Below are 20,231 nucleotides of genomic sequence, written 5' to 3'. Positions count from 1 at the left end.
CAGGGTGTGTTCTGGCCGTGGGACCTACTGGATGGCAGAAAGGGCTCCCCATAGTGGGACATAGTCACCCCAGGCCTGGGCGCCGGGGAGGGACATTTGGATTACATTGGTGTTTTCCAGTCTCTTGGGACCACCAAAGCAGACTCCAGCCCTTGTTTCTGGGGGTCGGTGGGGTGCGTTAGAGCTGGGTGCCCTGCAGATCCCTTGATGCTTACAGACCATTTTCTCTTTCTCCTCTCTTCCCTCTGCTCAGACATCCGTGGACTCCAAAGCTTTCTGGACCAGGCTTCGCGGCTGGGCCTTGATGTCTCTTTACAAAAGGTGGACAAGAACATCAGCCACGTGTTCACTAGCCTCTTCACCACCATGAAGACAGAGGAGCTGAACCGCTACCGGGACACACTGCGCCGTGCCATCCTGCTGCTCAGCCCACAGGGGGCGCACTCCTTCATCAATGAGGTAAGAGGAAGGGACTGAGGCCACAGGGGCCATGGGGATGGCTCAGCGAGGTTCAACTTGCAGGGTGCAGTTCTCCTGTGCATAGCCGAAAGGGGTGCTTGGGCTGTGGACATTCTGCCGCAGTATATGGCCATGCAGGGAGGCCTGCGCATCACTTCGTGGCAGATTGGTCTGCAACAGATGACTGAGGCCTGCCTGGACTCTGAGAGGCTGTAGGGCAGCCAGTGGGAAGCCTGATTACAAGTCACTGCCAGCAATCTCTGAGATTTTCTTTTTTTCTTTTTTTTTCCTTTTAATTTTCCTCTTTGTTGAAAGGTGTAAGCGTCTAGGGATGAAATACATTTCTAGCTCTCTGCAGAGGTGGGCAGGTCTGCCATGGGATTTGTTAGCAGCTGGAGGAGGTATCTGTTGCCTGTCGTCAAATGATACCTTGTGCATGCCTGTTTCTTTGGTGCTTGAGATAATCACTGTGTGTTTCTTTGAAAAACACCTCTATTAGGGGTTAGGACTTACTAATGAAGACAGGACCTCTGGTTTAACAAAGGATCCATTCATTTGAGAACAAACTAGAAGGCTCTGAGCTAGAAGGAGCTGGCTGATTGGTGCTGGCCCCAGTGGTCTGGCGGCAGAGAGGTGAGGAGGAGGCGGGGGCACGTCTCTCTCTGGCCTGAGTTGGTGTAAAGAGAGGGAGGTGTGCAGGATTGTGGGGTGCTGGGGAGCAGAGCAGCCTGAACAGGTTGTGGCAGGCAGCTGGGTGCTCCTGTGGTGTCTCTGCACTTTGGCCCTCTCTGATCAAAAGCCAAATGAAGAAATGGCGGAATAATACTAATGCCATTTGATGCACTTTGCTTGTTTGTTCTGCTCTCCCTTCTAATTAATTATCACTCAGAATGCTACCTCATGCCTCCAGAAGCAGCGCAGAGCCCACTGCTGGAGAGCGTAAAATTGGGAACACTTAATTTGGTGCAACTGGCGGTCGCTCTGGCGCTTTCTGCTAATCAGGCCCCTCGTGCACTGGTGGTCAGCTGGGTTGTGATGTCCACCTGGTGCATGGCATTTCCACCCGAATGTTTCCTTGTGGGGAGTGATTCAGTCGTGGGCTCAGCGTGCTCATGTGTCCAGGCTTTGTCAGAACATGTGCTGCAGGGTGCTTGCAAAAGTCTGCTCATGGGTGCTTCCTCCTTGTTGGGCAGCCCCAGCTGGCGTCTACTCTGCATATATGGGCACTAATTCCAGAGCTTTTTCTCTTCTTGCTCATTCTTGGCTCTCTCTTCCGGCTGCCTTTCCTCCTTTCTGCTGCTCTGCTGGGAAGCCTGGGAGCGGAAAGTGTTGGCTTTAGAGTTGGACAGATTTGGGGTCAAGTCTTATCTCCTCTGCTTACTATTCGTGTGACCTCAGTCAGCTTGCCTGACCTCTGTAGGCTGGGTCACGCCTAGCATTGCGCCTGTAAATTAGGGATGAAGGAGGTGACCCCGATGACAAAGCATTTGGCATAGCTCCTTGAGCAGCACCTGGCTCTTCGCCCCTATACCCACATCTCCCTAACAGCTCCTTCCTGTCCCCAGGCCCTACAAGGTTTCCCACACAACCAAGACTTGCCTTAAGACACTGTTTCTAACTGGTTCGTGATGTGAACTCCTATAGCGCCGGGTGCAGCTCGGCTCCAGCCTGTTGCCTTCTCTGGTTCCTCAGGCTGCTTGCAAAACCTTTGTGTTGCTGGATGCCACTGGCAGGGCTACTGTCAAGAGTAACAGGTAAGAGTAACAAGGCCCAGGAAGTGGTGGCAGGATCCCAGTGGCAAGGATGACACCTGGACTTTGGATACAGGGCAGAGTGCCCCTGTTCTTACCTTCAGGGCCAGTGGGTGAGGCTCCATCTCTGTCCCGACATTGGGGTGGAAGAGGCTGTCACCTCCTGGAACCCTTAGTGTATACTCTCATCAACAGCACCCTTTGTAGAGAAGGAAATGGAAAAAGGGCCAAGCTAATGAGTCGCTTAAAGTCACACTTGCCTGAAGCCACTAAGCAACCAAACAGAATTCAAGTCTGGATCTGACCTGTTCCAGAACCCTGCTCTTCTCCAGTGGGGAGTGATAGAGAACACAGTGCACTGCACTTCCTATAGTAGGTGGCCATGCTGGCTTCGTGGAGGAAGATACCATCAGCTGCCTGTGGTCAGGGTCTGGCTGAGGTTTTGGAGGGCTTATGCCCAAGTGTTCATGTGTGTCTGAAGCGTGGTTAGGGGGCAGATCTGGTGAACACAGTCTGTCTGACTCAGGAGCCAAGGCTCTCAGTGCTGTCCCTGCCCAGAGCCTCTGTCACTGCCTGGGGGCTTCTGCTCTTTGCACAGACTGATGCCACATCCTCTTCATTGTGACAGGGGAAGACTATTCATAAGGGTGACCCATTGCCAGAACATGGCCTGAACTTTATGAAACCCAACCACTGCTGTGGACCCCACCTCCACACATAGCTCATCGGTATCATATCCCAGGGGATGGTGTGAGGAGCCACAGCCAGCTGGGTCACATGGCTTTCCCAGCTGTAGGGCTCCCCTTCCCTTCTCAAAATGCCTGGAATGGGTAAGGAGGATGATCTGCTCATTCACACTTTGCTAAACATGAGTCTGCTGCTAAGGCTGGACTTTTATGGTCGTTAGCAATAAGTCCTGTGTGACACAGCCATGGTGGTCTTGTGACCTACTGGACTGTCAGTGTGGAGCACTGGGAGTTGCTTCTCTGAGCAATGTCCCCAGTGTGTCCTTTCTCTGGTTCCGGTTCACAAAGGACCATGCTGGCTGGGGGTGGCAGGTTCGGTTCCCTGGCTTTGGTGGAAGTGGGAAGGTGGGCCACAGCAAACGCATTGGGGCCTGGCTGGGGGCCCCTGTAGTCTTAGGTTACAGATCCCACCTCAGGACTCCTGGCTGTCCATCGCTTAGTGCTGACTCTACATTCTGCCCTCTGAGGTCTCTCCGTCATCCTACACACCCACTACACCAATGCACTTTGAAAGGTATGAGAAGTCCCTGCTTGGAGAGGAGCCTTCAGGTGACAGCACCCTGGGCTTCTGGTCCCAGGCCTTTGGGGCTGCTGAGGGTGTCCACTATGGAGTGGACCCTTCCTTCAGCAGGCTTGCTGGGCTCTGCACTGGGCCTTGCAGGGAGGGTGGCCATCTGCAGACATCCCTAGTTAGGGGTAGCTTGGGCTTTGTCTCCTCAGTCTGATCTTAGCCTTCTCTGGGCTCCTGATTGCTGAGTGGGGCACTCCTTCTGCTCTTGGTTCTTTCTATCGCTTCTGCAGATTTCACAAGCCCCAGTGCTATGCCAAGCTCTGTAGGAGGCACTGCACTTTTGTCCTGCTCTCCTGGAGTGTCCAGCTTGGTGGGGAAGACAGAGGTGTGGACAGATCCCTGCACCTGGAGTGGCAGAGATGTGGACTAGGACGTCTGAGGGTGTCAAGGATGGATAATGGAGAATCAGGGAGAGGGCTCCTGAAGTTGGTGACATCACTGCTGGGTCTAGAGGTGTGACCTTGCACTGACCTCAGGGGGTGTCTTTGTAGCAGTGGGTGTGTAGGCCCAGGAGTGGCAGGGTCTAACACTGAGATGAAAGCAGGAGGCACTCCTTAGCCTGGGGCGGGGAATCATGCACCAGGACTGGTTTGCCTCTAGGGCCCTTTTTAAGCCCTTAGATATTCATAGCCTATGGTGTATGTTCTTGTTTATCTCTGGGTCAGGGTTGAAGGAGACACTTCCAGTTCACTGTTGATTTTGGTTTTGGGCTTCACCTCAGCTTCTTAGTGCGGATTCCATTCATCCACCTCTTATCTGTCCAATATCAATCTGTCCATCCTTCCATCCCATCATCTGTCTGTCCTTTCTTGTGTCCACCAACCCATCCATCCATTCATTCACCATCCATCCATCCATCTATCCATCCATTCATCTGTTTATCTGTGCATCTATCTGTTCATCCATCCATTCATTATCATCCATCTATCCATGTGTTCATCCATTCCTCCATCTGTCCATCCATCCAGCATTCATCCATCCATCCATCCATCCATTTATCCCATCACTACCCACCTAGTGAGTGCTGACTGGGGCCTCTTGTGGGTCAGGAACCGTATCAAATGTAGGTGGGGCACAGAGATGCTGGCAGAGAGGCTGTGACCCAGGGCTGTTCCCCACCCCAGGCACGTGTAGGCTGTGGGAAGCAGGTGTGCCAGGACTTTGCCCTTCTACCTTTCAGTTATTATTTCTGGGGCTCCATTTCTAGTGGTTCACAGATGTCCCTCTTTATTTCCTCTGTGTTTTCTCCGCTCCTTCTGTTTATTTTATTTCACTGAAAGTGCAATAGTAGAAAAATGAAATTCTTCCTGGCTATGTGAACACTCTGTGGAGGAGATGTGGTCTCCTTGCTCTCAGTTTATGAGGTGAGAGGCGTAGCTCGCCTGGCCTCAGTGCCCTGTCATTGTCAATGCACAGTTGTAGGGCCATCTGCCCCCACCTCAGCATGTGCTGCCCTTAGAGTAGTGTCTACCATCGTGTGTTCCGAGAGCGACACAAGGCCTGGCCACGGCAGCCTGAGGGAGGAATGTAGGAAGTCTTTCCTGTTTCTCACTTCCAGTAGAAAGACCAAAACCCAGATCTTTCTTCTGTGTGACTTGGTGTCCTTTTTGGCTGGTCAGAAAGTCCTAGGACAGCCTGTGAGCAGGGCTCTGTCCTTGAAACTGCCGCTACTGGCTAGGCCAAGTTTTCCTAAGAAGCTACCCCAGGAACAGGAGAAGGTCAGCAGACAGGGCCTGGTCTGCTCCTGCAGGTGGGATGGTCATGGGGCAGCTGTGGCATGTGGCAGAGGACAGCAGAGGGCAGAAGGTGCAGAGAGATGGTGAGTATATCGGGGCTGGGTCGATGGTAAGTAGCAGACAGCGGTGGGAGACTGGGCAAGCGCGTGTACACACATGGACACGCAGATGCATGCTGATGCGAGAGTACAGCCAGATAGCCACATATACTGCTACGACAGGACCTCAGACTAGTCTAGCCCTTCAGGCCAGACACACAGACATGCCCTGTGTAGCCCCACATGGCGCCATGCACACTCATGGCCATCATGGCACTGCTGGTTGGAGAGTAGTCTGGACCCGGCATTGCAGTGCTGGGAAGGAGGTGTTGGTTTCAGAGTGACAGTGGCAGCAGAGGGGAGATGGTGATGGCGAATAGGAGGACAGACAGTGTGGGACCCTCTGTCAGAGCCCTCCTATTGCTCCGGAGTGGGGACGTGGGGTATGGCAGGGCCAATTTAATCCTTCCAGGAATCGGGTTAACTCCTGCTTCCAGTCCATTGCTGGCTTCTCAGATTCTGCTGCAACAAGTGAATCCCTTGCAATTTGAATATAATGACTGTGCTTTTTAATACATTTATAGCAAAGGTAAATTAAGTAATCACAATGCTCTGTTGTCGCACATGATATATGCAAATATTCCTTACTCCATCATGGCAAATCTGTAGCAGACAACTCTATCACTCAGAGCTAGGATAATTCCATGTCATTTAAGTATCATTTACCGGAATATTTTAAATTACTAATTAATTATAGAAGGTTAATTTTTAAATATGGCCACATTTGCATTTAATTATGTCCTACTGTTTATGGATCTTAAAGCCTTAGCACTTTAGCAAAAGAGCTTTGAGTCTGAAAAATTCATTTTTTTTTTTCCTTAGAAATTCTTGGAAATGAGACCATGAGGAAGAGACATTTTCTAGAGTTTGTTCCAGTGGATGAGTTTGGAGCTCAGTGCAGGGAGAGGCAGCCAGAAGTTAGGGCCTGGCTGAGCTGGCATGGTAAGGGACAGCTGTTGTGTCTTGGGGAGTCCACAGGTCTTTCACACTTTCTTCTTGTGACCTTAGATTCTACTCATCGCTCCTAACCCCTCCTATTCTAGGGAACTCACGCGGGCTCCCTTGCCTGCCACTGACCAGCGCTGGTCTTGCTGGTCTTGCTGGCCTCAGCCGGCTCTCACATATCTGTAACAGCACTGTCACATTTGCCAGGGTCCCAGCTCTTGCTTCAGTCTGGCGACATTTACTTCCTCCCATTCTGTCCAGGGGCAGGGGACAGGCAGAGTTGCAGGCAGAACTGAGCCAGCTCCCCCTGACTTCCTTGCTCACCTTGTGGCTTTCTGAGCTTTGCTTCCCCCTCTGTACCACAGAGCAATTCTGTCTGACCCATAAAGTTCCTCTGACAAGGAACACAGAGCACCATTTCTGGGGTTGTAGGGCTCCCATTTTGCTCTCACACAGAGCCTGCCATGGCACTGGGTCCCCAGGGACTTGTCTGAAAGGAGAGGAGGGTTAGATGGGAAACACAAAGCTTTGGGTGCTGAGGGAATGGAGGAACATCAGCCATGCTGAGTGACCCTGAGTGAGGTCCCATCACGTGTTTTGGAATGTGCCAGTGGTTGGCATCAGGGTTGTGATGGTTGGAAGAGGGGTCCAGGGCAAGTGGTGTGGTTGGCTGGCAGCTGTTGGTGGGCAGCCAGGATGTGGCCTCCCTCTCTCCCTCCCCAGAGCACTACTCTCGCATCTCCATCCATGGCTGCTTGATGCTGGGAGTGATTTAGGGAGGCGGCCAGGAGCAGGGGCCGTGGTCCAGGGTTGAGGTTAGAAAGATAGGAGAAAAGGAGTTGCTGCCCAGTGTAGAGGTGGAAGAAACTGACCAGCTGGCAGTAGAATATGCAAGGAAATGCTTACCAAGAGAAACGTGTGTGCGAACCCCATCCAGGAGGGCCCAGGGACTCTGGGGCCAGAGAGGGCAGGCTTCTGTTCTGTGGGAATCTGAGGACTTGAACTTTGAGGTACGTGACAAGAGTCAGGCAGGGGACCTGAAGGTGCCTCTTCTTCACTGTGCCTCTTCTCTCCTCCACCGAGGAGGCCTGAGGCTCACCGTGTTCAACTGGACACAGCACCTGCACACCAACATGGGGCTGCTGCCGCAGAGGAGGGGCCACTGTCTTGGGAGCAAACAGATCCCAGCGCACTCCCAGCTCTGCACATTCAGAGCTGTCTTTGGGAGCTTGTTTACACTCCATAAGCTGGATATTAGCACCTTCCCAGAGGGTTGCCATGGGAATGACTTGAGCTAAAGCTGCTTGTGAGTGGCACTTTGCAAATGGTAATTTTGTTATTGTGTTTGTGGAAGGTTTTCAGCTGAGATTGTAGAACCCACAGGGGCCTTTTAGGGTCAAGGTCAAAACGTCAGTGACTCAGGGAAGAGGAGCCTGGGGGAGGGCTGGCTCCTCACCTGCTCTGGGTCAGGAGGCAGGGCTCCCAGAGCCCAGTGGGGAAACCCAGATGTGGTGCACCTTGCGGGGGGGAGAGGGGGTAGCAAGAAGGGATGAAGTGTTCGTGGCCCTCGGCCAGCCTCGCTGGGACTGAGGACCAGAGTGTCACCTGGGCACTCAGCTGGAGAGGCTGTTGGAGTCCCTGGGGGATGAGGGAAGGCAAGGAGGTCTCTGTGCTACCCCTATCTCACCCCAGGGGTCCAGATGCCCTCTGGGCACTTGTGGGTCTCTCTGAGGAGCAGGGCAGAAACCCTTGGGGTGTCTCCTGTCTGAGCTGGCATTGCCATCCGATCAGGGACAGCTGTTAGAGGAATCTCCCCAGGGCTGGTCACTGGGAACATAGAAGAGGGTCAGATGCTGGTGTTTCCATCCTATAGAGTTGCTCTGCAGACAAGGAGGTGTTTCTCAGCAGCTCATTAGTGCCCGGGCCACTACCTTTTCCCTGGGCCCTTTGTACTGAGTGCTCTGGGGAAGGAGACATGACCTCTGCCCTTACAGAGCTGCCAAGCTAAGCCAGAGAGAGAGCAAACTCACACTGAAGAACAGAGCCAGAGGACAGAGCATCCGGGCAGAAACAGCTGCGCACCCAGCAATGCCTATGGGCAGGGGCAAGGTATCCCTGGGTCCTTTCTGTTCTACAGCGGGCAAGCAGGTCCCTCCGGTCCCAGCAGCCACATGAGCTTTTGGCTAGTTCTCTAGTTGGGGGGTTTGGAGAACAGCCAAAGGATTCAATAAAAATGGCTGTAGCCACCCTTGGGATGACAATCAGCTATAACATGCACCATGAATCTGAAAGCCTGAAACATCCAGGCAGGACACTGAGGCACAGGGCAGGTTGGTGTAAGGAGGCCTGGAGGTACCTAGAGATACATCCTGCACTGAAAAGGAGGGACAGGCCTTGCCAGGACCCCTATGAGGGGGCCTTGTGGTCCCTATTCCCTGTGTTTCCAGAGGAGCCAGAAATCTGAACTTCACTATCCCACAGTATTTATTACAGACTGGGTGTGTTAGAAAGAAATGAAGTGTATTTTGGCTCATGGTTCTGTCCATAGCCTTCTTGTTGGCAGTGTCCAATGTGACAGGGCATCTAAGAGATGGAAAACTCAGTGTCCTCTGGTCTGTCTTTCCTGCTAACACCACTGAATTCAATCATGGAAGTCCGCTCTGATGACTTTATCTCTTCCTAACCATCTCCCAAGCTCCCTACCTCTAGACACTGTAACTGGATTAAAATCACACCCTCTTAATACCTCACACTGGGGTTGAGACCTAAAATGAGTTTGGCAGGACAAGCTGCATTCAAACCTTAGCAATGGCCAGGGCGTTTTCTTTCCCTGGAGGATGGTGTCCTTTCAAGTCTGTGGTATTACCTTCCAAAGGAAAGTGGTAGAAGGAAGTTGTGTGAGTAGGGCTCCCCCTAGCTGGGTGCATAGCTGGGGGAGGGGCAGGCAGGGACCCGTGTGCCTGTCAGTCTCCATGTTTCTTACTGGGAGGGAGGAGCCATGCTTCAGGATGGTCACTGGGTGGGAAACACAGTGAACACATCTCTGGCTCAATCATTCTTCTCAGTGAATGGGTGAGGAGTGACCCTGCTTCTCCCACTGAAGGCTTTGGCCTCGGCTCAGTGTGGGATCTGTTGCAGGATCAGGATTTGGGAGTCCCACTGCTGGGCTGTCACTGAATCTGGGACTACATGTACAGTCAGGAATCTAATTTCTGCTCACTCCCAGAGAAGGTGGGGGAGCCAGAGAGAGGGCAAGAGCACGTCTGGCTTTCCAAGTTGTCCATATGGGGTTAGAATCTGGGTACTGCCATGGATAAGTTCTAAAACTGCTCCAAACCTTTAAGGTAGGCAGAGTGGCAGGGCCACATCCTAGGGATGTAATGAAAAGGTCAACAAAACAGTGCATGTGACACTTGGGACAGATCCTGGCACAGAGTAAGTGCTCAGTAAATGTCCTCAGTATTACTGAGGTGGTGGTGGTGATGGCGATGATGGTGGTGGCGGTAGCAATGGCGATGATAATAATGGTGATGGTTGCAGTGGAAGTGATGGTGATCCTCGTGGTGGTGACTGTGACGATGCTGGTAATGAGCATGACAGTGAAGATGGCTAGGTGGTGATGGTTATGGTGACAATCACAGCAGTGATGGTGGTAGTGGTGGTGAGGATGGTGATGACAATTGTGATGGTCATGACAGTGATGGTGATGATGGTGATGATAATGGGGATGATGGTGCTGCAGATGAAGATGTTCCTGGTCATGGCAGTAGGAGATGGTGCTGGTGCTGGTGCTGGTGATAATGGTGATATTGGTGTTGATGCTTGTGACACTGGTGCTTGCTGTCAGAACCACTTTGCCTATGGCATCACCTCTTTTTTTTTAGAGGCAGGATCTTGCTTTGTAGCCTGGGATGGCCTCAAACTTATGGCAATCCTCCTGCCTCAGCCTCCTGAGTATTGGGATCACAGGGTGTGCCATGATACCGGGCTGCATCACTTCTGTCATCCTTGGAAGCTCTAGTAACTGAAGGTCTCAGCTTAGCCATAGAGAGCTCAATGGCTCCTGCTACTTCATTTCTGGATAGGGAGTGAGGTACAGCTGAGGTCTCCCTGTGTGTGAGGTCGATGGGCCCTGTGGTCTTGGGATTTGAATGAATGTTCCAGGGAGATGTTGGAGCCAGGAGCACCAGCACCTTGGTCCCTATCCCATAGTGGGAGCAGGGCCACACAGAAAGCTGCTGGAAGAAGATCTGAGAGCTGTTTGTTGATGCTCTTGGACCTTCGTTTTTGTTATCTAGTACTGTGTGCTAAACCACCCCATCACTTAGTAGTTTGAAACAGCAATCATTTTATTATCTTTCCTGTTTCTCTTGGGTCAGAGATTTGCTACGGGGTCAGTTGAGCAGTCTTGGCTCAGGATCTGTCATGTGGCTTGAGTCAGGACCCAGAAGAAGCTGGCTGGACAAGCTGGAGGCTTGGGCGATTTTCCTCTTCACTGGCCACTGAATTTACACCACCGCCTGGTGGCCTTCGGGTGATCATTTGCGTGGGTGGCTGCTCAGCGCTGCAGTGCAAGTGACCCAGCAAGCCTGAAGGAAGCTTGGGTGTGTCTGCCCCAGAGTCCTGGCAACAGTTCTTGGTGACAGGATGACTAGGTTGGGGAAACCGTGTCATGTATTTGGCTTTTGTGATGTGAACACTCATGGTGCTACTGTTTGAGAGCATTCTGAAGGTGACTGACAGAGGTAAAGGTTTTGCCAAGGAAGAAAATGAAATTGCAGTCTTTAGGAAGAGCACTACAGCAAGGTGGTTGGAGGTGAGGAGGTGGCGGAAGAATGGAGGCTCAGAGTCAGACTTGCCTGGTCCTCAGTGAGCTCAGCATCTCCTCTGACATGTGGTGCCCTCCCCATCTCATAGTGTCTGGGAGTCCTCGCTCTTTGTGGTTCCTCTTGCATCATGTCATGAAAGGAAATGGAAGCCATGAAGTGATGTATTACTTGGGGACCTCCCAAGGGACCCAGCTGATAGATCCTGAGAGAAACCACAGGGCCAGTTGCAGGGGTCATGGCCATCACCATGGTCTTCACCATCCTGTTGGCACCACTGGCATCTTCACTATCACCACCATGATCATGAGAGATAGCCCGTGCCAGGGCTGGGTGTGCTGGGAGCCCAGGCTTAAGCTGGGAGAAAGTACACAACCTGGAGGATGAGGGGCCTGCAAAGCAGGTGTCTACTTGGTATCACTTCTCCATGACAAAGGCACCACACATCAAAACATGGTTATTTCTAAACTGTAATCATAGAGTTAGAGAATAGTTATGCTGAAGGTGATATTTAATATTTACGCCCAAACTGGCAATACCTTGGCATTAATTATCCTGTAATAATGAAATCTAGTAACCCATTCCATTGCTGCATAACAGAATGGGTTATATAGGACTCTAGTGAGGATAATAGAGTTATAGAGAGTAGAATTTGTAATTTAAAATCAGGAAAAAAAGACCTGGATCGCTGGCCATGATTTTTCACCCCACCTCTTTTCCCCCAGTCATTTACTCATCATAAAATAAACATTTGTTGGAGACTGTTGCTTGAGAGACACAGGTGGCAGGACTTGCTTGTCCCTGGGAAAGTGAAAAGCCAGTAACAATACAGGAATATGGATGTGTCCTCCAGTGCCACCATATCCATCCTGGGCAAGGGAAGGCTTCCGTAGGAAGTGATTGTTGCAGTGGTCATGGCCATCACCATTGTCATCACCATCCAGTTGGCACCACCAGCATCTTCACCTTCACCACCATGCTCATGAGAGGCAGCCCATGCCAGGACTGGGTGTGCTGGGAGAAAGCATACAGCTGCATTTGAAGGGTCATCAAGAATGAGCCAGGGAAGGCAGCAGGGGAAGAAAGTGCCCGGTAAGGGAGTAGCAGGGGTCCAGTTGGGGCATGGAGGCAGGAGCATGGATGGAGAGGAAGAGGAAATGACAAGTTAGTTAGGCAGCATGTGGAGGGAGAGTACGAAGAGATGCTGCACAGGGAGAGCCTGTGAGCCATGTAGAAGCCTGAAAGATCCTTAAGACACTGGGGTCCATGGCAACATGGCTGTGCCTTGTCCCATTCGTCTCCTGAAAACTCTGCTGCCTCAGGAACAGGATGGATTGGATGGGACACCTAGGCAGGGAGGAAAGATGGTGCCAAAATTTGGGTGAGCAAAGGCAGAGATAATTGGGGAGGAGGAAGCAGTTTCGAGAGCTATTTTAGAATGATATTCTACAGAACTTAAGGTGAGACCCGACATCCATTTATTTTTTGGAGAAACTTAATTTTAGAATTATTTTAGACTTACAGAGAAATTGTGAAGACAGCATAGAAAGTTCTCATCTATCCTACACTCATTTCCCCTATTATGAGCATCTTGTGTTAGTATAGTATATATCTCATAGTGAATGGACGAATACTGGGCAAAGTACATTCTCATCATATCTTATGGAAGATACGTGCTGCTGATGTGACTTCTCACTGTTGATGCTGACCTTGACCCATGGCAGAGAGTGTCTGCCAGGTCTCTTCACTGTAAAGACACTCCCTGTTTCTTTCTGTGCTATACTCTTTGGAAAAGTGGCATGATTGCAGCCCACACTTAAGGAGTGGAGAAATTCTATACCCATTATTTGGAATTCTTTAGCATGGAGGATCTGACTCACTTTGAAGGGCAAATGAGCTATGGTCTATGAGGTTGATGGTGATAGTGATGACAGTGGTGGTGATGATGGTGGTAGTGTGCTGATAGTGATGACAGTGATGCTGATAAAGGTGGTGATGATGCTAATTGTCATGATGGTGATGGTAGCAGTTGTGGTGATGGAGATGATACTGATGATAATGGTGGTAGTGGTGGTAACTGAGATGATGGTAGTGTTGGTGATGAAAGTGGTAGTAGTGGCACAGTGATAGTGGCGGTAGTGGTGGTGGTAATAGAGCTAATGGTAGTAGTGATGATGTTGTTTTTGATGGTAACTGAGATGATGTTGGCATTGGTGATGGTGGTAGTGGTGGCAGTGATGGTGGTGGTAGTGATGGTAGTAATAGAGATGACGGTAGTGTTGATGAGGGTGGTGTTGGTAATTGAGATGATACTGATATTGGTGGCTGTGGTAGTGGTGGCAGTGATGGTGGTGGTGGTAATAGAGATGATGGTAGTGATGATGAGGGTGGTGTTGGTGTTGGTAATTGAGATGATATTGATATCAGTGATGGTGGTAGTGGTGGCAGTGGTGGTAGTGGTGATAATAGAGATGACAGCAGTGTTGATGAGGGTGGTGCTGGTGGTGCTGGTGGTGGTGGTGTTTGTAATTGAGATGATGTTGATATTGGTTGATGGTGGTAGTGGTAGTAGTGATGGTGCTGGTAGTGATGGTGATAATAGAGATGATGATAGTGTTGATGATGGTGGTGATGGTAGTGGTGGACAGGCTGGAAGGAGGGCCGTCAAAGTTTCCCTGAGCTAGTGACATGTGGTCCTGTACCTACAGCTCCTAGTCAACCTTGTGATCACAAAGGGAAGCACCCTGAACTCTATGGTGTTGTATTGCTAAGTTAGAAATACCAGGCAGCTAGGTGTACTGTGTATGCCATTGACTTAGGACACTTCAGCCTTTGGTAGGTTTGTCAGGGTGTAACCTTAGAGAGTCGGGGAGCATCCATCCATGGAAGGCACTGGAACAGGTACCTAGCATAGGACAAGCTTTTAGCTAGCCAGCATTGATTGTCACCACTTCTAACACTAGCAGGAGAGATGTGGGAGTTCTGGTGCGAACCAGTGGATTTCAAACTTTTACTCATTTGTTCTTCTATAGTTTGTTTTTTGAGACTGGGTTTCACTGTGTGGTCCAGGCTGGCCTTGGACTCTTGGTGATCCTCCTGTCTCAGATTCCTGAATGCTAGGATTACAGGCATGCGCCATCACACCCAGCTCATTTGTCCTTTCCTTCATTTATTTATTCATGTATTATTTCATTCATGTGTGCTTCACTTCTCAGTGTCTGTGTAGAATCACATTAGGAAGAAAAAGGAATGACATGCAAAGCAATTCCTTACAGTAGTCTTTGAACAGCATTAAGAGGATCCTTTCCTACCCAGCAGCGTTTCTCAGAACACTTTCTCTCTCCCTGTGTCTCGCAAGCCACTGTCTCCCCATCTGCCACCTTTCATAGCCCACGCATGTTCTTGCTTCTCTTTTTGTCCCTAACTTTTCTCCCCCATAAAAGCCCAGTGAACCCGAGGACATGGAGAGGCTCTGTGGGTTCCCCATGGGCAGGGGAAGGAGTATTCAGACGGGATTTTGTCCTGACGTTGCACACAGAAGAAACCAACATGGCTGCTGTAGACTCTGAAGTCAGCGGGCTGCCCGTCTCTCCCATATGCCGGCTGCAGGAGTGGCCTCTGCTTACATACTGCTAGAGATGGGGAACTCACCACCTACTGAGGAAGCTGTTTTGTTGCTGGGCAGCTCCATAGTGAGAAAGCTCATACTAATGTTAGGCAAAACCTGTCCTCTCCCTTTGGTCAGCACTGGATTGGCGTTCTCAGGCCTCATGGCAATTTTGTTTTTCTTTACCCACAACAGCCTTTCATCTCTTTATAAGACACACACACCTTATGCTCCTGTTGGCCCATCGCAGTGAAGCCCAGCAGAATTTACTGAGCACCTGCTGTGTCAAATCCCCTGTGTTGTGGTTCCTATCTAGATGTTTCCCAAGAGCCTCACGGAATCGTAGGTGGGATCCATGGGAGGCGACTGGGTTCTGGGGCTCCCAGTGACTTGCTCTTAGGAGGTGGGGGCTGGTTGGAGGAGTTGGGTTGCTGGGGTGTGGCCTGGGGCATGTGTTTCTCTCCCTGCCCAGTTCCTCCCTTGCTGCTCTGCTTCCTGGTTGTCAGGCCCCTCTGCCATGCTGTCTTGCCTTGGAGTCACAGGAGTATGGACCGGAACCTCTGCAAATCACGAGCCAAATCAACCTTCTCTCCTTTAATTTGCGGATATCAGGTATTTTGTCCCAGAGACAAGAAAAGTGACTACGCCGCACTGCAAGGTGCTGGGACTGGGGTGGGGTAACACCCCTGGGACTTCACATTTAGGTGAGAGAGGAAGAGGCACAAGCAGGATCCTCTCCAGTGGCAAAGAGTACCAGGAAGGACTCAGAGAAAGCACATGGGGTAGGGGCTGGGCTGCTTTTGGCTGTGTGGTCAGCTGTGCCATCACCAGGGCCCTAAAGGTGGGGGCAGAGCCTGGCCTGATGTAGGAACAAGGGGCTGCATGGCTCAAGCAGAGAGAGAGGAGAGAACGACATGGTGAGAGGCTGGAGAGGTGGCTCCGTGGCTCAGGAGAGGAGTGGAGCTTTATTCAGTGTGTCCGTGGACACCAGCCCTTCATCTCCATTAGCCTCACTTTTACGCTGTTGCAAAGGCCCGTCCTCATTAGGAGCCAGCGAGGTGAGATACCCGGCAGTATGGTAGATGCAGCCGTCTCATTCTGCACTCCGCCTCTCCTGGGCTGTGGTTGTCCTTAATCCGTATTTCACTTCTGCTTTCATTCTTCACTTGCTCTTTGTCATTTTTGGAGAAGGATCCTCTCTGTTAGCACATTTGGAAACCTATTTCATTGCTGAGGAGAAGGGAACAATACAGGTTTTCATCTCCGACTAATTATGCCTCCAATACACCGATGCTAAATAAAACCAAGGGGAAGGTAATTGGAAATTCTTGACGTGACATTCACAGCTTTGAGAAAAACAGATGTTCACTTGAGGAGCAGGGAAGAGAATCATATTCCTGTGACTGGCCAATGAGATGGGTCCAGGAGGTTGTGCGGGAGAGCAGGGCCACCTCCCACCCTGCAGATGAGGCCTGAGGATTCCCTGTGGGCTGGGCTGGCCTGGGGTCTCAGGTCCCATTACTTGATCTTCTTTTTCCAGACCATGGCATCCAGTTGAGTACTCTGTCCTCACCTGGCTGACTTCTGTGGCTCCTGTGTTGGGTCATCGCAGGCACCTAGTGCCAGCAGAGGTTGTGCAAGGACGTGTCTGCCTGCATCCTCACTTCTGCCACTTACTGGCTGTGGGACTCTGAGCAAGGACCGAGGTCTCTGGTCGGCCATCCATGTGGATGGAGATAGCACCTTCTAGTGTGCTTGGGACCTTTCCAAAAGCTGATATCCTTGCCCTGCCCAGGGCCTCAAACGTCATCCAGAAATTTCTGTTTTTGTTCCAAAAGATGGTACTATCCTGTGGGTTAACATTGTCCCTATTTCTCAGGGCCTTTTCCCGTTAGGTTGAATTTTTTTACCTCCTTAAATGACATGACTGATTGGTCCAGCCAGACTCTGGTGTCTGTTAGCTCAGGAAAGTGTGAGCACCAATCTACTTCCTTTTTCCTATGGACAGCTCTTACCAAGTGCAGATAGCTGAAAACAGTAGAGTGTAGCTTCAGCAAATCCTTAGAGCCCCCAATTCTCTTCTTTTCTTCCTGTCAAACAGCTGAGAACTCCTGCCTGTCTAATTTATAGAGGAAATGAGGCAGGGAACAGATATCCTTCAGGGTACAAAAGACCCTGCATCCCAAGTGACCTCAGTGATCAGATGGATCCACAGGGAGCTGTTCTTCTGGACACCTTGCTCTTTGTGTCTGGGCCTGGGAGTCTTTGGGAAGAGGGCAGGTGGGGCCCAGTGAATCATGACCTGCCCTTCTCCAGACCACCCTCTCTCTGTGCCCTGGCTGTGCTCCCTGCCCTTTGGCTTTGGGATTAGCTGTCAAGCTTGCTTTGCCAGTGACATGTAGGCAGAGATGAGAGTGCCAGTTCTGAGCCTGGAGCATAGGAGATGCTGGCTTTTTCCACCTGTAATCTGAGTTTAGGTCACTTTCATTGTTGTAAGGAGAAAGAATAAGCCTTTGAAAACCCACTGGGCAAGGAGAATGAGAAACCCAGAGGGTAGGTCAGAGTCAGTGAGCTGACCCAGAAAGCTTCAGTGAGAAGCTGACCTGATCCCACCAATTCTGTGATAACCCATGATGCTTGTTTTATCTGCTGCATTTGGGGTAGTTTGTTATATAGCATTATTATGGCAGTAGCTAACTGATACACTGGGCCACATTTGTTTCTGTGTTCTTCATGTCCAGCACAGCATGCCTGGCACAGACGGGGCTCTGAGAACTGTTTCCTCAGTGAGAAAGCGAGTGAATGGATGCAGAATTGTATTTGGTTGTGAAGCTAGGTTATTGGGTTGATTCTGTCTTGATGCATGTGACAGCCCAACCCGAGGGGCTGCTGGCTGCTGTTGGCAACTCACCCTGACTGGACGGCTTTCCCTGAGCTTTGTTAGGATGAAAGGGGTGCGGTTAGCCCCCTTTCCCAATGTCACAGTGGGAGAAAGGCAGGAAGAAAAGGGCAGTGGACACAGACATGGACACTAAGCTTGGTGCTGGACTGCATGTCCCAGCAGTGGCCCCTGGGGCCAGCAGTTCGCCCAGGTCCCTGAGAGGTGGAGTTGGCATCACCTGGTGCCCAGCCTTTCTCTTTCCCCTGGCTATGGTGCCCTGCTTTGTAGCAGGTGGTTGCTGAGGTGGGGTTGAGTCTCAAGGTGGGCATTGTGCCCCACTGTCCCCCTTACTGGGCCGGGGGCAGCACTAGTACAGGCTGCCCTGGGCTTCCCACTGCCCTTCACGAAGCCCTCTGCAGAGGTCGCTCAGATCCAGGAGCACTAAGCAGGAATGGGCTGGCCCAGCGTGAATGAAGGGATGGTAACACCAGTGTGTTCTGGTGCTGCGCTCTTTATGGTTTGTTTTTCACCCATTAGTGCTCTTCTCAGGGTCTTTCTTGATGGCTGAGGGTGCCAAGGTGTGGTGAAGCTGTATCACTTGCTGGAGTTGGATTATGGGAGCCAGGCTGGGATGCCAGTGGAGCTCTGGCTCTGAAAGCCAGGAGGGCTCGACCTGGCCTGAACACGATGTCACCTGGGAGCGAGACCAGCCAATGATGTGTGTGGAAATCTCCCCGGTGACCTGGTGGCCCTGAGGGTGGGGCCCTCTGTGGCCCAATCCTCATGCCATGTCCAGGGGCAGCAGGGTGACACTGCAGTGCCCATCGGACATCAGGACGTGAAGCAGCGTGGATGGTTGTCATGTGCAGCTGTGGTGCGAGATGGAGCTGGCATGGGCCTTGGGAGAGCCTCAGTCCTACTTGGCACTGGCACCTTGAGGGCAGCCTTTGTCCAGGGCTCTGGTGGCAGAGGCTTCTGGAGCCATTTAATGAGTCTTCTTGGGTTGGGTCCCAAGTCCCCAGCTGAACACACTTCGCTCATGCTGGGCAGGGAGGGCACAGTGTTGCTTTTGCTTCCCACCTAGGAAGCCCCTTTTCTCCCACCAGTCCCTGCTTCTGATATTGGGACACAAAGTGGGTGGAGGCCCTCGCTGCAGTTAGGGAGATGGTGGCTTTGACTTTCATGGAGGGAAAGCCACTTAGAAGCAAGGTAAATGGGTGCAAATGCTTGCTGTGAAAGATGTATGTTCACATGCACGGCTGGAGGGGCAGTGCTGGGAAAGAACCCGGAGACAGGGCAAGCGGGCCGCCAGGAAGGAAGTGCTCCTCTGGATTCCTTTCCCCACAGGAGCCGGGAACTGTGTAAAGCCAGGGCAGGCGTGGGGTAAGGGAGCACCCTGGGAGAGGACTGGTGACAACCACTGTGGCAGGGACTGCCCTTAATAACTTGGGGAAGCCAAGAGATCAACACCAGCAACCTCTAGACACAGGCAGCACCACGCACCTTTTCAAAATGATGTCCACAGGCTTTAGGGGAGCTTAGAGGTCTCCCAGGTAAACATGGGACAGGGGAATCACGGACAGTGGGAAATCACAAAGGCTGGAGGTGAGGCGAGCATGGAAACATACACAAGCCCAGCCTGGGGAGAAAAGCGGGACAGTCTGGTGCAGGAGGTGGATAGCAGCTGGGGCTGGGGCTGGGGCTGGGGCTGGGGCTGCAGTTGCCCCTGCCTGGAGAACTTCTGCTCTTCTGGTGAGAGGGCCCTGCAGGGCTTGATGCTGACAGCATGTGTTGTGGCCCGTTCTTGGGACATTTTCCACAGCAGAACATCTGTGTGAGCTGGGGTTGGGCTGCAGGGGTCCAGGCTGTTTCTGGTGCCCCCCAAGAGGGAGGCACACAGTACCCAGGCTGTGCCCTGGAGGCAGGATGTGGGGCAGGGGGAGGTGGCTGGCTCCCTATGGCTTCTTCTGGAACTCACTGAGCTGTCCTCAAGTTCAGTGCCAGCTGCTAAACTAGGCTCCAGGATCCATCCGAGCTCTTGACTGGAAGCTGAATCTTCTAGATCCTCCCCTCCCCACACCTGTGTTGCCACTATCCACTTCTTTCCCCCTTGACCTCTCCCCTCCATTCTCCATATCTTTTTTTTTGTGTGTGTGTGTGTGTGTGTTTTTCTTGGAGGGTACCGGGAAGTGAACTCAGGACCCTGCACTTGCCAGGCAGGAGCTGTGCCACTGAGCTATATCCCCAGACCCTCCATTCTCCATCTCATCTTAGCCACCACCACAAATGGCCTCATCTGGAGTGTGCCCAGCCTCAGAACTGCTCCACTTCCAGCCACCATTTGCTCCTCCATCCTCCTCCCTGGCTCCCCTAGCCACGCCTTTGACCTCACTGAGACCCTCTACCCACCTCGCCAAGGAGCAGGAATTCCAGAGGAAAGCAGCCTGAGCCAAGCATTCAGCCTAAGAACAGAGCTTCAGCTTGAACTCAGGCCTCCCTCTTCCTGTATCCAGGTGCGGTGCCCCTGCTTTGCTCTTTCGAAAAACACTGTACCAGCACCAGGAAGAATTTCATTGGCTCACTGCCTGACCCAGGCCTTGCTTTTGTTTTC

The 20,231-nt window shown here is 51.7% G+C and overlaps 1 protein-coding gene across 1 annotated transcript in view; it reads left to right on the top strand.

Annotated features, from left to right (window-relative positions):
* The window catches only part of Grid1 (glutamate receptor, ionotropic, delta 1), a 661,017-nt gene that overhangs the window by 180,484 nt on the left and 460,302 nt on the right, over positions 1–20,231 (top strand). Inside the window, exon 5 of the mRNA XM_013506310.1 lies at positions 254–459. Within this exon, the coding sequence (XP_013361764.1) occupies positions 254–459 (206 nt within the window). The remainder of the gene's footprint in view (positions 1–253; positions 460–20,231) is intronic.

The sequence above is a fragment of the Chinchilla lanigera genome, unplaced genomic scaffold (assembly GCF_000276665.1).
Source record: "Chinchilla lanigera isolate Chin_1 unplaced genomic scaffold, ChiLan1.0 scaffold00109, whole genome shotgun sequence".
Lineage (NCBI taxonomy): Eukaryota > Metazoa > Chordata > Mammalia > Rodentia > Chinchillidae > Chinchilla > Chinchilla lanigera.
The sequence above is the reverse complement of the archived record's forward strand: the minus strand, read 5'-3'. Positions and strand labels throughout refer to the sequence as shown.